The 18,727-nt window shown below is 52.3% G+C and overlaps 1 protein-coding gene across 4 annotated transcripts in view; it reads left to right on the forward strand.

Annotated features, from left to right (window-relative positions):
* Positions 1 to 1,666: 1,666 nt before the first annotated feature.
* SRGAP3 (SLIT-ROBO Rho GTPase activating protein 3) overlaps positions 1,667 to 18,727 on the forward strand; it is an 83,380-nt gene continuing 66,319 nt past the window's right edge. For 2 of the 4 annotated variants that reach the window (XM_051788632.1, XM_051788633.1), the window contains exon 1: positions 1,667 to 2,035. In XM_051788632.1, coding sequence (XP_051644592.1) covers positions 1,969 to 2,035 — 67 coding nt within the window. In that variant the 5' untranslated portion in view covers positions 1,667 to 1,968. The remainder of the gene's footprint in view (positions 2,036 to 18,727) is intronic. The other 2 variants (XM_051788634.1, XM_051788635.1) reach the window with 1 other exon arrangement.

Raw genomic sequence — 18,727 nt, forward strand, 5'->3', positions numbered from 1 at the left:
CAGACCTCCCAGCTCTCTCAGCTGACGTGTCAACACCCCTTCACTGATGTCCTTGCCAAGACCAGGGAAGCAGCTCCTGCGCCCAGGTCCCTCTTGCACCCTTCCAGCTCACCCCAGGATTGCTCATGGCCTCTTTCTGTCCCCATTTCTCTCCTCCTGCCTCTTTTGTGCTGGCTGCACCCAGCCCTCCGCTGTCAGGTCTTCTATTCTTGTTCAACCTCCCCACTTGGCTCCCTCGTTCCCCTGTGCCCGGCTGTCAGATCGGGGGTTCACAGAGCCCCACTGCTCCCCCGGCTGTGCCCAGGCTGCCCTGCTCCCCCCAGCTCTCTCCTCCACTTCTGCAGCTGCCAGGTCAGGAGCCTCACAGCTCTGTGGGTTGGCACACCAGCACAAGGAGAATCCCACAGGGCAGCTCCACTGGATTGCTGTTGTGTGTCCGTGTCACCCCGAGAGGGGTTTGTCCCCTAAATGCTGGAGCTGGAGCATCGTGTTTTCCTATGTCCCCCACGGTGCACAACTGGCCATAGGGACCAGCATGCGCTCTCCAGCTGCTTCTGCCCCGCCACAAAACTCTGCACCACGCTCATGGCCATTGTCACTGTGCTCTCCCTGCCCTGTGGTCCCTGTGCTCTGCTTCTCCCTGTGACAGTGGGGGTCTGGCACAGCTCGTGCCCTCCCTGGGGCCCTCCCGGAGCAGGAGTGACCCTGCTCAGCCCTGACCCCGGGCCTCGTGCTCCGCAGTGGCTGTGCTTCCCTGGAAGTGATTGCTTTGTCTCCCTCCTCCCCGGGCCTTTCCCGGACGCTGGGATGCAGAATGCTCCTCTGTGCCGCCTGCTCGCACTAGGTAAATTATTTGTGTAATGGGCTGGGGTTATTTTTTGTAAGCTGGCAGAGTAACTGTGAATCATCAAATCTCCCTGAATTCAGTCCTCACAGGACACCCACAAAAGGACCTATTGTGCAGAGCAGTGGTGGGAGCGTGGCTGGAAATGGACAGAGGAGCCACTCAGTGGACTGTGGATCTGCAGAAGCCGAGTCTGCAGCATGGCTGGTGTATGGGCTCGGATGAGCCATTGGAAACGCTGCTGGCGAGTGTGTGGGGTTTCATGGCACCGGGTCCCAACTGCTCAGCCAAGGCCCCTGGAAAAGAGTCTTAAGCACTGTTGCTGCTTCTGCTGGAACGAACGCTTTATCCTTTTTTTCCTCATTTTAACAAAAGGTGACAAATCTGCCCCAGTGCAGTCCCGCTGGCCCGGCGGCGTCCGGATGGGGCCGGAGCCTTGGGCTGAGGAGGGGCTGCTCCGGGAGCGGGGACACGCGGGGACAGCGACAGACGCCGCCCGCGGGGTGGGAACCGGGGCGATCGGCACGCACCGGTACCGGCGGGGCCGCTCGGCGGGGTCCGGCCGGGTCCGGGTCCGGGTCCGGGGTCGGGGTCGGGGGTCCGGGTCCGGGGTCCGGGGTCCGGGGTCCGGGGTCCGGCCGCGCTCGCAGCCCGGCGGGGCGGGGCCGAGTCCGGCGGGGCCGGGGCGGGGCCGGGGCGGGGCCGGGCCCCAGGGACGCCCCGCCCCGCGCGCAACCTGAGCGCGGGAGCGGCGCCAGGGCCCCGCCTCGGCCGGCGGCGGGAGCGGCTGCGCTCGGCTCGGCTCGGCTCGGCTCGGCTCGGCTCGGCTCGGCTCGGCTCGGCTCGGCTCGGCCCGGCCCTGCCCGGCTCGGCTCGGCCCTGCCCGGCTCGGCTCAGCCCTGCCCGGCTCAGCTCAGCCCTGCCCGGCGCTGCTCGGCTCAGTCGGCTCCGCCGGCTCCGCTCCGCTCCCGGCTCCGCCGCGCTCCCCGCGGTGCGGGCGGTGCGCGGTGTCCCCGGCGCCGCCAATGACGGTGGGCGCGGGCGGCGGCGGGGCCGCGGCCGGGTGAGGCGGCGGTGGAGCGCGGCGGGCGGCGGTCCCGGCGGGACCCGCGCCCTCCCGCACGATGTCGGCGCAGGGCAAGTTCAAGAAGGACAAAGAGATCATCGCCGACTACGAGGCGCAGGTCAAAGGTGCGTAGCGGGGCCGGTGCGGGCGCGGCGGGGCCGCCTTTGTGTGCGGGGCGGGGCGGGGACGGGCCGGCTCCGGCCGCGGGGGCTGTGCCGCCGACCCCCGCCCCTCCCGCGCTGCGGCACCGCCGGCCGCGGGAGCCCCGGCCCTGCCTGCCGGGCGCGGGGGGCGGCGGTGCCATCGCCGTGCGGGCACTTGGCGTGCGGGGATGGGCAGCGATCGTTCTGCCGCCGAAGCCGCGCTGGCCGGGGCCGCCCTGCGCGGGGAGCGTCGGGGCAGCGCCCCGCGCCCACCCGGGCAGCGCCCGCCCCGGGGACGGGAGCGGCACCGGGGCTCGGAGGCAGCCCCGGGCCTGTGCGGTGTCGGGAGCGCTGCCCGCGGCCTCCCGGCGAGCAGCGCATCGATCCTGCGGTCCTTATGTAAGGAACTTCGCCTTCGTGCTCCGGCCCCGCGCCTCCAGGCCCGCAGTCATTATTATGCAAGTGCCGGTACTGGTGCGGGGTGCGGAGCTGTGCGGCAGCCGCTGCCTTCCTGAGAGTTGGAGAGGAATAAAATGAGAGGTTGTGTCTGTTGAGACCACCAAGCGTCAAATCCCAGGCTCCAAGTTAATTCTTGTTACGAAAGAAAGTTGGTACCCTGTGACACATGGCAGCTCTTCAGCCTAGGGAAGGGCTAAGCTGGTTGGAGGCAGAGGGAAATGAGCCGGTGTAACCTGCTCTCTATTGCACACCCAGGAATTTTAAGTGTCCGTAACAAACTGTATTAACGGATATTTTTGGATAACTTCAGTTTATCAATCTACTCACTGTTGCAACGATTGCCAGTTCTGTTAGCTGATGACAATTCCTTTTCCCACCTTCAGCTGGAGGATACTCAGCTGCTTCCCTCACGCCTTTTCCTTCTGTGTCCCCTTTCAGTCCCCCTGCTATTATATAAAACTGTCTCTGCTCTCCCTTTGCTCAGTTGTTTTATATGGATATGTGTTCACCACTTTGTTATGTTTAAGTCTGAGTTAATTAAAAATGTAAAAAATAGCTTTTCTGCAGATTAACCCATGCTTGTGCAACCTCAGCAGCTTCCCTTTTTCTGCAGATCCCGGCTCAACTGGGTGATGGCTGGTCTGCACAGACTCCTCTTGGAAGTCTCTGCCTAGCTGCGGCAGTGCCATGCCAGAGGGAGGGATTCTGGGGAAGGGGCTGGCTGTTGGTTTCGTGCCATTGTTTACTTTCTTGCATTTGGGTCTTTTGTAGGTGGCCTCAAAGAGTGACGGAACAGTCACAACACACTCTGCTCAGTGCCAATTACCTTTCTGCTTGTGTGTAATTTGGGCAAATTGATGTTATTGCACCCCGCAGTTAAGCAGATGAAATATTCTTTTAGCATGTGGTATTGTTCATTTCATGGGAGGGGATTTGCATTTTTTTCCCAGAGACTGTCCCATTGTTCCACGTTGTTCTCAAAGATGTCCTGGGCTGGCTTGTTTCTGCTTCTCGGGTGCTCAGGGTGCACAGGGTCTGCTGGGGCAGGACTGGCTCTGAGCTGTTCCAAAGCTTCACTGCAGACGTCTCCAGTGTTTTTTCTGATTGTTGTTTGTAACTGGAGTACTCGTGTGCCGCGATCATTTTTGGCCCGGCTTCTGTAGCCTCATGGTTTCCATATGTGAGACCGTTAATGCTGGAGTACGTGTGAGGGTGTTTTATTGCACCACTGCAATCATGTTTTGGGCAGCTGTAACATAGTTTGCTGATGGGCTAGTAATAATTTCCTTGATGCTGTTCTGTGCCTAATTACACCTCCAGGAATGTCCGTTTCCTGATGCAGGGTACTTGGTCTGTGTTTTCACCTGAATAAAGGCTAATTTGGATGTGGGCAGGGTGTAACTGCGCCTGTAGCTGGGGTGAGGTGGGCAGAGTCAGACCCAACGGCCACGTGTGCTGCCAGCCTGCTGCCTTTGAGGAGGTGGCAGCTCCATCCCTGGACACATCAGGTCTGTCACAGGACCAGGGTGGTTTTGGGGTAACCTTGGTGAGATGCAGGGTCTCCAGTGCTCACAGCTGTGTCCTGACAGCCATCCCATGTCCCTGACAGAGACCCAGAGGGTCTCTGACCTTCCCACCTTGATAAACTGTGAGAGGAGGATAGTAGTCTGACTCTGGAGGGGTCGATGCAGAGCTCTGCTGTAGCTTGTGCTTCTTCACTACACAGGAGCAGTGGGAGCAAACGTGAGTGGGCAGACAGGTTTGGTGAGAAGGCAGCAGTTGGTCATTGTGCTCATAGGGACCCAAGGGGGGCCAGCGGCCCAGGACCTGCTGCGGAGGGAGTGGGGCTTTTCTGCACTCAGAGGTGTGTGTGAACCTCACATGGGGAGGGTGTGTCACCATCTAACCTTCTCTGTGACAGTGACCATGATCACCCACCTCCACTTATGCTCCCCTTTGGTTGGGCCTGGTCTCCCCTGGCTCAACCAAAGGATTGGATATAGGCTGCCTCATTATCTCAGATACCCTGTTTATTTCCCTGTTCTATTCATATCTAACCCCTTGGTGAAGATGGGTGCCCAAACCTCCAGAAAGAGACTAAAATGGAAGACAAATAGCGAGAAAAGAAAAGGGGAAGTGGTGGCAAGGGGGACTAACGACCAGAGTGTTGGCGCAGAAATGCTGACATATGAAGATGATAAAAGGTGAAAAATTGAAGAAGTGATGTCTTGTTATGGAGGACGGGACTGGAATTTGAGCAGAACACAGTGCTGGTCCCCATGGCATGGTCAGGAATATGGCAGGGAGAAAGGTGGAAAACCCTGCACATGAGCTCCAGGGCATACACTAGCATGGGTGGAAGGGAAGTAGCTCCAGCAGAGCTGCACTGGAAGTGCATTTGAAGATGGATGTTGGAGAGGATTGGGAGTGGGCAGGGTGCTGCTGGTGCGAGGTGTCAGCTAGTGCTGGGTGAGGTAATGACCTTCCAGCAGTGCCTGAAGTGTGTGTGTAAAGCCTCAGTGCTGGAGGAGCTGATGGACACCTGGAATGAATGGTGGGGGAAAATAGTTCCTTAGATGGATTTTGGGAATGTTTTGCTGAAGCCTCTAGGTCTGGCTGTTGGGAAGTAGAGCAAGGGCTGGGATGGTTTGGGGATGGCCTCTCAGTAGCTGCAGTGTGGGAGCTGAGCCCTGCCCGACCTGCTGTGCTCCGAGTGCTGCAGCCCCGGACGGCAATCGGGAAGCCCACGTGCTGTGTGGGGAGCACGATTGGCGGGAGGAGGGTTGGACTGGGGAATAATCTTTGTGCACAGGGTGATTTATCAACCATAATGGCTCCGTATCTTCTTTCTCTCCCTGGAGAATTGTGTCTGCTCCTCTCACGGTGGGAAGGAATTGTCCTGAAAATGCTTGGAAATATAGTGGGGGTGTGTGGGGTGTGGGTCTGTGTGAGTGCCCTGCTGCACACGCTGTTCCTGGGTGTCACAGGGGAGGCTGGGGGCTGATGGCTGGGACCTAGTGACATGAGGCTGGCAGTTCTGCAGGGTGCCTGGGGCTCTGGCTCGGTGCCAGTCTGCTTTTGGGAGTGGGAATACCTGATGGCTTCTGTCTGCAGCTGCTGCAGGCGCTGTCCTTGCAGCTCTGCGCAGCGTTTGCCGTCTGCCCGTGCACGGAGACCTCTCGCTCTCACCTCTGCTGCACACACGCAGCGCTGACACCTCCTTCCCACACTGTGGGCTTTCCTGTCAGTTATCCGTGGGTCTGCCCTTCCCTTCTGCTGCTGCTTTCAGCTGTTGGGAGAGGGAGAGCTGGCCCCAGCACTGGCAGGAGATGCTTGCTGGACTGTACCAGAAAGAAAATATTTAGGGGTACTTTTAGGAGGCAGGTTTTCTTATTTGCCTTAGCCTTGCAGACAGGAGTGATTGCATTAAAAATAAGCACCAATGGAGATATGGCTGCAGATTTACAACTGCCACATGACAGCTGCCTGCGGAATACAGAAGACAGCGGATCCTTGGACGCACAATTTAAAGCGAGTGTTTTCAGACATACAGTTTTAATTGGTCTATCTGGCCAGAAAGCTAAATAAATGTCTCTTTCTCATTACTGTCACGTGCCTGATTTGTGGCTTTAATGCAGCAAAACGAACCATTTTTAATGATGCAGATGCAGCTGCCTGTGGTCCAGCATTGGAAACCTTGCAGAAAATTGGGCATCGTGTTGATTGGCTGTTGGATTGCTTCCTGCAGCTTTACCTTAACCCTGGCAAAATGCAGGTCTCTGTGTGATCCCTCTGACTGCTGTTGGCAGGGAGATGGCTGCGAGGCAGTAGCATCTTGTATTGTGTGCCTGGCAGGTGACATGATCCCTGATGATCCTGGAGATGGGACTCTCCAAATGGTGTGTTTGGCTGAATAGTGGGAAAGGGATGATTTCTTGCACTACTGAGACTCTTAGTTGCTGTGTAAATTGATAACAGAACTAGAATTTTATATGCTAAATCCATTAAAGACACTAAAAAGGCTTGCAAACCTGGGGCCAAAAAAACCCAATGTGTTCTTTCCCATTTTCACAGAGCTTAGGTTATCAGTGCTCATTAGCTTTGACTTCTACTGCAGTAGCTGCATCCCTTCTTTTGTGTCTACTCTCTTTTCCTACCTATTACTCTCTTTCCGCTTTGCTCAGAAAATGTTGTGAAAATTCCCATACCCAATCATTTTCTGGGATGGTGGTTTGCTCAGAGGAGTAGTTTTAGTTCACGACTGGGGGAGTCATGAAGGCTTGATCTTGACAGCCCATTCAATAAAATGGTTCTGTGCAAAAGAGAAGATTGCACCCCTTTGTGCAGGGGGGCTGTTGGGAAACTACTAAATATTGATCACAGAAACAGATAGAAAATATCCATTGGCTTAATTGTCTTGCTTAACAAAAAGTGGGGAAGTGTGATCCAAGGGCACCTGGTGTGCCTGGCATAACTCTGTTGGCTTTGGTGCAGCTGTCTGTGGCACGCAGCAGATTCTGATGGGTCTGATGTGGTTTCTGCTGTGAGACTTTTGGAGAACTGCTCCATGCTGCTCCTGGTTTGGTTGATTCCTGTGTAGATTTATTTGTTGTTATCTCCTTCCCCGCCGTGTTTTCTCGCTGGGTCTGGGAGCGTGGCCCTGGCAGCTGGGTTTTACAGAGCCCTCCGTGTGCGGGCACTGGGCGGGCCATGTGCAGGGATAGCAGGGGAGTATAGATGTAAGTCCTAATAAAGATTAATTGGCAAGCTCTAATGGAAACAAATTTAATCTATTGGAGATGTTTCCTGCAAAGCTCAAGTCCTGGCGCTTTGGCAGAGGCTGGGGTGGTTCAGCTGAGTCAGCAGCTCCTGCACATGACTGACCACCAGCAGCTCTGTGCTCTGGACCTGCCTAAAACACCTTGGGTTTGGGCCTCCTCTGTGGACAGTGGGGAAAGGAGCTGCCAGCCTGTGGTACCTGGTCAGAAATGGGCGTACACGTGTGCGTGGGGGCCCTGAGTGGAGTGCGGCCAGGCACTGAGGCTGCTGTTTTGTGTGAAGACCTTGCTGAGCTCAAAGGCTCTCCAAGTGCTCAACCTCTGGGATGGGTGCTGGGGAGGGACTGAAAGCCCCTGCTGGCCTCCACCAGGGCAGGGGTGATATTGAAAACAGAGGTGCCATCATTGAAGTGTTTCTTGTCCTAGGACTCTTTGGCCACAGCTGAAGCTGTTGAAGCCAACACAGCAGAGTGGAGGTGCCTCTGGCAGGATAAGCAGGAGAGTAGTGCTTTCCTCCTACAGATGGGGAAGCTGGTAAAGAGAGTGGCCAAGGGATATGCTGTGAGCCTCTTGCAGGACTGGCCTTTGCTGATCCAGTCCCTGGCTCCATCTGCCAGGATGGGCTTCGTCTCCCACACGGTGGGATCGTGGGGGTTGTGTTCTCCTGCCACGCAGAGGGAGGGGAAGCTGGAGCTCTGGGTTAAAGCTCATTAGTGTGGCCTGGCCCCCAGGATGGGGTGAAGGTGCATTTAGCAGCCCTGCTGCTTAAACCCTTGGGTTCCCATGGGAGCATCTGTGTGCAATGAGCAGCAGCAGTTCTGCAGCTGACGGGCTGGGCAGAGCTGCACGTCCCTCGTGGAGGCTGCGGGCCCAACAGCCACACTTTGCATTAAGGTGACTTTCTTTTAATGTGTTCAGAAAATGAAATCCGTGTTTAGAAGTGCAGTTGTGACGAGGCCTCCTTAGGGCTCTGCTCTGCTTTGGAGGCTGACTTTGTGTCCCTGAGCTCCCGGCTGGGCTTTGGGCTCCTGTCGGGCCAGGAACAGGGGCCTGAGGGACTCTGCCCTGAGTGGCTTGGTCTGTCCTCAGCAGCTCCTCTGGCTTGTCTGTGTGATGTGGTCAGAACTGCTGGGCAGCACATCCAGCCTCAGGGCTGGGGCTTGTCCTGGGGCAGGGAGCTGGTGGCAGGAGCTGGCGTTCCTGCTGTGCTCCCAGGTGATTTCAATACAAAAGAAGGGTATTTTGATCCTGTAAACCTGGCCCTGTTCTTTCCTGATCTCTGGCAGCTGCCTGGGTGCAGCTGGCATTATTTGTCAGTCTACCCTTCCTCCTGATAACAATAAAACCCTCTTACAACACTTATTCATGGCCTGTAGCTAGTTCTGGTTCCAGGTGAAGAGTTTTAAGGGTCGTCAGAGTGCAGCAACAAATGCGCTTCATGTGCTTAACAGATATTTATAAGCCTTTCCAAGGTATAATATTTTAAGTTCTGTGTGCAGTTTCAGCCCCTGTCAGGAGCAGGATTTACTCTCCCCTTTGCGGGCCTGTGGAAGGTGGGGGAGAACTCTCCCCCTTGAGCTGTTACATTTTCTCTTGCCTGGGTTTGGCTCGGTTTCAGTAGCTATTTGTCAAGCTACCACCCACGGCAGCAGCAGCTGAAATCCATTTCCTGACTTGGGAGGCACCCGTGCTCCTGCCAGGTGATGGGACAGGTCACACAGGTAATGCCTGGCTCGGGCTTGTGGCTGCAGAGGGGCTCAGTGGCGTGTTCCTCATGCGACTTTTCAGCAAAACCGGCATGAGGTAATCTCCCTTTTCTCACTACCTGAGTGGCTCTTTAGTCCCAAGTGTTGGTTTAATCCCAAGAGGCTTTTGCTGAGCTGCCAGAGAGCACTCCTCCTGAAAAGGTGAATATTCCTTTCTAATTCCTTACTAATGACTACTGTGCTGTGTGTGCCCCACCTCTGTGTGTGGTGTGTGTCCTGGCAGTGACAGAAGACATGGAGATGTGTAAACAGTGTGAGCCCGTGGGGTGATGATGGGTTGTACCTGTCTCTGCTGCCCTCGCCCTCTGCTCCTGTTCTGTGCCTGCTGTTGTTGGGTGCACTTCAAGCTGTTCACGTCTCCAAGAGCTTGATTTGTAAACTTTTCACTGACAAACTGGCCTAAGATAACTTATTTTAGAGTACATTTTCTCTCTGGAAGGCAACTGCAGTGGTTTGGGCAGGGGCAGCTGTTGAACAGCATATTGCAACAGGCAATTTTAAGAGAGGAAGTGGAGCATCAAAATAAAATTACCGAGGGAGTTCACGTGGCTGTGGTGTGTTCCTGGGGCTGGACCCAGCTGATGTGATGGGGCTGGTGTGTTCCTCACTGCTGTGGTGCTGTGGGAGTATTTGATGCCCGTGAGCAGCCAGCATCTTGGCTTTGAGCTTGTGTGAGAAATGGTTCCATCACAGCACAGCAGCCTTTGCCTGCCAGGCCGGGGATGTACAGCCCTGCTTTTTATCTCAGGGTTGTGCCGTTTATCCCAGGGTTGTTGGAGCTCAGCAGTGAGAAGGCAGCTGGTAGGATCCTGGCCATGGTGGGGAGGGAGAGGTTTCAAATCCTCTTTTTTATGTTAAATCTTCCTCTTTGTTTTACCAACAAAAATATGTAAAAAAGGTGTGGTGACATAATTCCAGTGTGGAAGTTGGTGCTTCCCCGCCTCTTCTGGAAGTTAGTCCCCGAGATGAGCTCTCTGGGCCCTGCCTGGTCAGAGGAGAGCAGCAGCAGTGCCTCTGGACTGGTGCTTATGTGGCTTTTGGAATGTGGCTGTGCAATGGTTTATCTGCCTGTACTGGTGTGAGTTCCCCAGTTAGGGAACCTCTGGCCTGGGAGGGACTGGGAGACCAGGGGTCTGGGAACGGTGAGAAAGCTGTGGCTGTGAGAGCCTCTTGCTTACATGTCTTGTGCTGTTGAGCTGCCTTAAGCAATGTGCCTTCCAGAAGTGTATCCGTTAGCTTTCCCAGTGTCCTTCCCTGGCTCCTGAAGCCCGGCTGATGTTCAGGGAGGTTCTCCATGAAGACATTTGGTGCTGCGGAGATTGGGAAAACTACACAGCCATGCTGTGTCCAGCAGCTTCAGAGAAGAATTTGCATTAGTAGTGTTGCCTTTGGAGTTGGAGAATATTTTTGAAGAGGAGAAAAAAACCTCCAACTTTTCCTTTTATTTTTATGTCAGCCTTTAGGAGGAACAGTTGTGTCTGTGGCAAGGGATGACAGTCACTGTAATGTGTCTTGCTTCTCAAATTAGCTCTGTAAAACATTGCTCTGTCTTGTAGCAATGGCAGGTGTGCAGGACAGCTCAGAAACTTGCTGTTAGAGCGACTGTGGAGTTAAATTATCTCCAGTCTGTATCAGCTGGGAGAGGAGAGGAGATTGCTCCTTGGTTGAGTGTGCCTATGTCCCGCCTCAGGTAGAGGGGAGGAGGTGCAGGTCTTTGGGATGCTGCTCATCCTGTTGCTCCTGGGAATGCTCAGGATGCAGCCCTCCAGGGCAGGGATTATATCCATGTGGCTCATGCTTTGGTTATTGCAGAGGCAGCAGGGTGATCTGCAGTGGTGAGGCTCAGCTGGGTGCTGGGTTACTCGGGCTTGTATTGTAAGAGTAAATATTTAGAAAGAGAACAGGATACAAACCTGTGTAAATGACCAGAGACCTAGACATGGAGGGCTGGCTTTAATGATTTCCATTAAGGGAAAAGGGAAGGCAGTTTTCCATGGCTCTTCTCTTGGCCAAACTTTCCGGAGCAGTGTCTGCACACTGCAGGACTGCAGCACAAGTCCCTGTCATGTACTTGCTGAACCAATGGCTTCCCCTTCACTGCAGCAGATCCCCAAAGATAGGTTTTCTTTTTGCTGCTTTGTTGTTTGAGGAGCCGTTTGTGTCTCCAGGAGGTTCTGTGGCATGGTGAGAGCCGGAGGGGATGTTGTGCTCTTGGAATGTTTAGAGGACATGACCTCAAGAACAGATTTCTAAGCCTAATCAGCAGTTTGATAATTTTAGGTTGCTGGCCTTGTGTGCATGTAGTATTTTTCTCTCTGTCAAATGCACTGGTTAATCAATAATTGCTTAATGGGAATAAAACACTGGTATTGGTAAGGATTGAAAATGCTTCACCTGCCCAAGGTGATGGAATCCTGCTGTAGTGTATGGTGCAAGCTGAATGCTTTCCAGAAAACTTCATGCGTGTGTAACCTACAGTCTGCTGGCAGCTGGGATCTGAGGGAGCTCACACAGTGGGGTGCTTTGGAACATCACCGTCAGTGGAAGAGCTCTGGCTCACAGCCCTGTTGCAATAGGTAGGACTGGCTATCCAGCCTAAGTGGCCTAATGGCTTTAAATGGCCTGGGCTTGGGAAGAAGTCCACCCTTTTTTTTTTTTTTCCCTTTCGTGGAATTTGACTCTGACGCTTTAATCATTGAGATTATGGAACTCATGGAAGGATTAGAGATCAGAGTGTTGGTGTGGCAGCCTAAAACTTTTGGGTTGGCAAAGGCTCCAGAGAGAATTCAAGATTTTCTCTGTGTGAAAAAAGGTTAATTGATCTTTGGGAAAAGCCTAAATGTGTTTCGTTCAAGACAGTTTGTTAGTGTTGGAAATGTTAAAGATACAGCCTTGCATCTGAGCTGAGAGAAGGAAGTCCCGCTGCCATTTTGCAGCGTTGGCAGCAGAGCAGGACTGAAGCTGCAGGAGAGCTTGAAGGTGGGGGCTGCATTGTCAGAGAGTGAGGAGGAGGAGGCAAAGCCTTGTGCAGTCAAAAGTCCTGCTCGGGACTGTCACCCTGGAGTGGGATGCAGGATGGATCAGGGCTGCAGCTCAGGACAAGATGGGAACAGCGCTGTTGACCTTTTCACAGGCCGCTTGTGCCCTTAACAGGGAGTGATGCACCAAAACCATGTGAGAGTGCTGAAAGAGTCCATGTTTTGCTGCTCAGTTAGTGCGGGAGGAAACACTGCTGGCAACGTTATCCTGCCAACAGCAGAGAGTATATTTAGCTTTTTCTTAGACTCCCCATATTCTGCTACTGCCTACCCTCAAAAGCTGATTAGTCACTCCAGACTGATGGTGGTGCTGAGCAGGTGACCCACGGTCACTGTGCAGTTGGGTCTCCAGACCTCATAAGCTGGGTGGGAACATCTGTTCAGCAACATCTCTGGAAGGATGCTGAGGACCACTGACCAGCAGTGACTTCCACTGGAAGGAGACACGCCCATAGTTGATGAAGATGTATTGGGCCTTCTAAGAAAATGTTATTGTAGGCAGCTGTTCTCTCTCCTCTGTTATTTGGGAGGGTGTGCTGACTTCTCCAGAGGGACAGCGTGCCCTAAATAAACCTTAAGGGGTGGGGAAGTCCTGCTCTGGCCAAAAGAGAGAGTTTAGTTTGCAAATGTGCTCAGCCGCTGGCAACTCTGGCAATGTGGGTTTGAGCAAGTCCTCCTGAATGGGTGGGGTATCTCCTATGGACTTTGGCCTGTGGTGCCTCATGCCCTTGGGGTCATGTGCCAAAATCCCTGCCTACATGAGGGATCATGCAGTGATAACATGTTACAGTATTGGAAAAGAGTCCCATTGCTTTTCATCCTGCAGTGGCTGAAGCCTGTGCACACCCACCCCTTCAGCATGGGCAGTCAGAACCAGCCTGGCAAAGGCTCCTCCTTTGGGATGTCTCCTCCTGTAGGTAAAAATCCTTTTTTGTTGTCACGCTGAGGACTTCAGCAGTAAGGTGTGTGCCAGCAGGTGCTCCCTGCTCACCAGGAAGGGTTTGCACCTTGCTGCTCAGTGCAGTCACTCTGCAAGTACAGGCTGGAGTACCATGGGGTGTTTTTGTGTTGTCCTGTTGCCTAATGACTGTTTCTCTTTGGAAGCGGGCATGTTTTCCGAAGGGCTGAGTACTTTTACAGTCAATATTATGTACAGTGAAGCATGCTGAAGTCAGCACTAGTGAATAGGATGCTTCAGGGTAGAATGTGATTGCTAGAGAGATCAGAAAACAATTTCTCTCCCTGTGCAGAACATTACACAATCGGCTGTATACGTTAAGAGTTTCCCCTGCAGCATCAAAGCAATGCTCTGAGAGGCCACTGGATTAAGTCCCATTGGCATATCTGTAAATACCCGTGTAATAGCTTCAGAATGGTTAAGGGTATTAATGGTTGTATTTCCCCAGAGCTGCTGAGAGGCAGGTTGGGATCGTTGTGCCCACCCAGCTGGCGGGGTGGGGCAGAGCCTGGGGGACTTGAGAGGGCAGAGTGGGGAGCAGGAGCAGCAGTGGGGTCCTGAACTCTGTCTCTCATGCAGGGACTGGGAAGTGCCCGAGCAGGGGCCGGGGAGTGGGATCCTCCCACGGGGGCTGTGGGGCTACATGAGCTGGGCTGACCTGTGGGGTGAGTCACTGGGGTCCTGCTGCTCTCACCTGTTCCCCAACCCCACTGCTGCTTCCTGTTTGCAGGGGGGGCTGTTGGCTCCCGGGGCAGGAGTACGTGTTCCTCTGTCCATGGGGCAGAAAGGGATGGATCTTCCCCACGGCGGTGGGAGCAGTGCATAATTCACGTGGGGGAGACAGACGTACTGCAGCTCCAGGAGAGAGCGGGCTACAACCCGAGCTGCATCCATCGGGGGGGGGGGGGGGGGGGTGGAATGTGGGCTCCTGAGGTGTTGTGCAGAAACACCCGTAGCTGGGGGAGCTCACCTTGCTCTGGGAAGGAACCCAGTCATGTCACACCTCGGGGAACTGAACTCTGTTCTGTGTCTGGGGCTGGACACCTGCATCAGCCAGGAGAGATGTGGAAGATGGACTCATTGCAGAGGCCATTCTGCAGCAGAGGGCCTGTGAGTGCCCTGTGGGGGTGTGAGGTCTGCCTGTGTGCCCTGCTGCATCCAGGGAGGGAGAGTATCCCTTCGGAGCTCTTGGAAACGACTGCTGCAGTCCTAGACAGAAACTCTTGTAGCTTGCTAGCTTTTGCTTTAACCACTCTTCATTTTACTTTCCACTAAATACGTTAAATGTTTTGTAGGGACTTTCCTATTGCCCTGTTCATTTTTACCACTAAAGCAAATGGGACTTCTACTGCAGTAATAAATGAAATTGGAAATCAGAATGTCCACTTGGATTTTTCAAATAGTTCAGGAAGAGCCTGAGGAAGTGTGGCAAAAAACAGTTTTAACTTGGAATAGATAAGTGACCTGGGAAGCAGGCTCTCAGCAGGTTCTTCCGAAGCATTTTTTGTTTCTTTTAACATCCTTGCTGGATTGTGTTCAGAGTGACTCACGGCTTTAAAAGCAATTTTTCTTGCACAGTACTTGTGTGCTCTTGACCTACTCTTGCTAAAATCCCTGAAGAAACACTGAGTAAACATACTGTAAGTGAAAATGTCATATTAAAAAGCCCTGCAAGTGAAACCGTAACAAAGAGTACTCATGTAGGCATTGTTCTGTGGGACGACAGAGTGAGATGCACTGTTGGAATAACAATAGTCTGTTCCATGGGAGAGGTCAGCTCGGAACTGAGGGGGAGTGGGAAAAAAAGGAGAAAAGAAATGCACAGTTTGCTTCTCCTAATCACACAGCATGCACTCATACATCTCTGGGGCTGTGCTGTTGATGTGACTGCCTCCTGCTTTACAGACACCTGGCCAATGTGGTGAGGAGACATCCGTGTTGGATGGGAGAGAAGCCTGGAGCAGATGGTGTGCCTCTTCCAAGGCTCAGGGTGGAAGGAAGTAATTTTGCAGAGAATAACTTCAGTATTAAACTTTCATTGGGCATTTAGTGGCAGTTGGCCATGGGAGTAGTCACAGGTCTTCTCCTGATGACTTCCCTGACTGTATGAGAGCTGGGTACAATCCCTGCCTGCCCCACTGGTTCCGGCCAAGAATTTCTGTGGAGACTGGTCATATTGTCACTGTGTTTGTCTCAGTGGCCTTGTCTGTGGTGTACATTGCAGTGACAGTGAAAAAGACATTTATGGCTTCCAAGCTAACCAGTGAGCCTGCAGCAATTCACAGTGGCAGTATGCCTTTGGAAGAAAGAAAAAAAACCTTCAAATGACCTCTTCCTTCACTTTTTTGGGGTCTTTACCAGACTGCCCGTGTCCAGAGTTTGGTGGGAAGAACTCCTTGTCCTCAGCATCTTTGTGTGAAGAGTCTCAAGTTTCCCAGTAGTTAGCTACCCCTTGTCAACCTGCATCCAGAGGAAGGCTGGAAGGACAGTTGGAGTTTCCAGGTTCTGAATTGCCAAGGTGTTTGTTGTGGCTCCAGCTGTAGCTTGAATGGGTGCCAGACATCTTGGAGGAGGAAGAGGCTTTGCTTGCTTCTGGAATCACCCTGACAGTGCTGCTGGGCTTTCCAGTTCTCCTGGCTGCATCGTTAGGCCCGTCTCAGGGTGAAGCCATCTGTGTGTTGTTGGTGGCACTGCCATCACTCCCCTCTGCTGCTGTCCCTCCGTGCTGCCCGCTCGGCGTTTCACTGTGGGGCTCTGTGCTCTTTAATTGTTTGTCACTGGGGGAATTGCTCGTTCTAAACCCAATTACAACCTGACAAAACTGATCTGCCTTATTTACAAATACATCCATCTGGTCCTGGATTGCCTGGTAATGCTGCCAGAACAATGTGAGGCCTTGATTGCTGCTGCTGAGTTACCGAAGGGTTCCCTCACCAGCCTCGCCTGGAGCCGCGCAGTGCCTCGCTGCTCGGGTGTTCTTTGTACGACAGGGAATTCATCATTAAAGCAACAAATGCTGGAAAGCAGATAGAGGTGAAGCCTCGAGTGCTGTTTCTCGCCCCAGCAGAGCCTTGCAGCCCCTTTGGAGTGAGGGATGCGATGGAGGTGCCGGGGCAGCGGCTGCGGAGCAGCTCCACGGAGCAGCAATGCCTGGTGCCTCTGGCACCACACAGGGGGGTGGGTGAGCTCGTGTCAGGCTCGTGTAGTAGCTGGTAGTGTTAGAAGGAGGATGCACACGCATGTGCTGGAGCTGGGAAGCTGGAAACCTGGACTGTTTGGAAGAGGCTGGCAGTGGGTACCACTGTTCAACAGCTGTGGGAATCCAAATTGCAGGATCCCCACCTGGGGGGAGCCAGCACATTCCTAATCTTCCAGAAACCTGTTTGATAAATGAGGCAGGACTGGATTCTTCCTTGGAAGCCATAGTCTCGGGATAAGGTTCATGCAGGCGAGTGGAGGCAGCAGCTGCCTGGGGTGCAGGACTCCGACTTCTTTGTGTTCCTGGAACTCACTTTTGAAAAGGCTCAAAAAAGGAGAAAAATGGACGGCTGGTGTCAGGACATTGGAGCTAAAAACCATCACAACTGGTAGCTGAAACTGTTTCAGACTATTTTCATTTTCCTGTGAATGTTCAGTTGCAGCTTAAAAAAGATCTGAGACATTATGAGTCAGTTCTGATTTCACCCTCGGGCCAGCAGTTCAAAGCTGAATATAGTGAATTTCAGAAGCCTTCACTAACAGCCTCTGTTCACTGTTTAGCGTGTGTGATCCACAGAGAGGAGAAAAGAGAGGTATGTGTGTAAACAAATTTAGCATGAGGGAAGCAAGAAAGAGTTGCCCCCTAAAATAAGTAATTGAAGTTAGCTTGGCTGGATTTTGATGTGTAACTGGAGGTGAGTGAATTAGTCATTGTGAATAATAGATATGAGAAAGTCAGGCCTGGTTTTGTTTGCGATTTATCTGGGAATGAACTTTAACTTTTATATTTATGAATAATCAGTTTTCTCTGGCTGGCTGAGTAACTGAAAATTCATAAATTGGGATTAACTGGCAGTACAGAGTGCTGCAATCTGCATATGAAAACCTGTGTTTATATGGATCTAAGTTTTCTTGATTCTCCGTCACCATAGTAACTGAAGATTTTCTATAAGGGTGAGCCTGTCTGGCGCTGGGAGCATGAGGTAGGATATTCCCATTTTACCTCCAGATTTTTGAATGCTCTTTGACCTCTGGGCTCAGATCTTCAGTGTCATATCAATGTGGGCTTTTTGTATTGAGCTTTTTGTAATTGGTGACCGTTATTTTGCTGAACCTGGTGTTTATGTTATAATCCGTGGTTTCCCCGATTCTCAGCACTGCCTGTTTCCTGTTCCTGTTAACAGGTTTTTTTATAAGAAATTTTCTGAAATTCATCAGAGACAAATAACAGCCCTTTGATTTCCCTGCCCTTTTCTTCTCCTGTTGCCAGGCTGTGGTTTATTGCTGAAATGTGTAGGTACAACAGTCCATGAGGAAAATTCCTTTTCTGACAAAGCGCTGACTGTGAGTACCCCCCGTTTGCAGCTGGGGGTGACAGTTGGGTGTGCTGTTGGCAGGGCTGTGTTCTGCAGCCCCCCAGCCTTGCTCCGTTCCTTATAAATATGGGTCACGTAGGGACACAGCACTGGGTGCAGCCAGAGCGGGGGAGGAGATGCCCAGGGGAAGCAGAGCAGCGATAGGAAAGGAGAACTCTGACATTTCTGGGAACAGGAGCTGTGGGGTGCAGCAGGGCTGGCTCCTCTGGCCACCGCGGCGGGACAGAGGTGCTGTTTCTGTTCCTCCTCTCTTAGGAGAAGCCCCATGCCCAGAGCAGAGTGGAGAAGCCCTCTGGAGGGAGTCTGCAGACTCTGGGTGATGTCCTGTTTCTCAGTGACTGGTCAGTGCGTGTTGGCCTCGGCCGAACCCCGTGGCCCTGCCATCGAGCGTGGGCTGGTGCGGCCAGACACGTGGGGATGCTCCAGAGGAACCTGGGATTGTTTTAAATCCAAGCAGAAAATCATACTTCCATGATGATGATCTTTCCCTTGAAATGTAATTATAGGTCTGTATAATGCAGCTGTTCTTTATCTTAATAAAATATCCTGGCTGGAGGCAACTTATTAGACATAATTTATGTGCAGAGGCATCTTGTGACATTTTTTGGGAGAGGGAGAGAGAAAATAATCCATTAACATTTACAGTAAAATTGTTAGGATAAACCCCATGTATTTTCAAAAAGTTCATTTGCTTATAGTTATTAATGAAATCTATGCCTAAATTTAGTTGAGTTCTTTATACATTGCTTAGTTTGAACAACTTTTCTGCCTTGTTTTATTCAGTTTCAGTGTTCATTTGAATCAATAGCTCCTAAGTTAAAGGGAGATTTTTTTCACTGAATTAAAGAGTTTGGAATTAATCCCTACTAAGAGATAGTCACATAAATATAGACTGACATTATTTCAGGGAAATATTAATATGTAGTGTTCTACCTTTTCACTGAAGTGATTGTAACTTCATTCATAATTTACATTTAAAAAAACCTTTCAATAAAATTATGAATCTCAAGTTTGGTCTTAAAATTTCCAATATAGTTAGAAAAATACAATTATTTATAAGTGTCTCAGATATTTTATTTCCTGTATTTTACCTCCTGGCTG

Source organism: Manacus candei, unplaced genomic scaffold, assembly GCF_025592945.1.
Source record: "Manacus candei isolate 608988 ecotype Guabito, Panama unplaced genomic scaffold, ASM2559294v1 h1tg000025l, whole genome shotgun sequence".
Classification (NCBI taxonomy): domain Eukaryota; kingdom Metazoa; phylum Chordata; class Aves; order Passeriformes; family Pipridae; genus Manacus; species Manacus candei.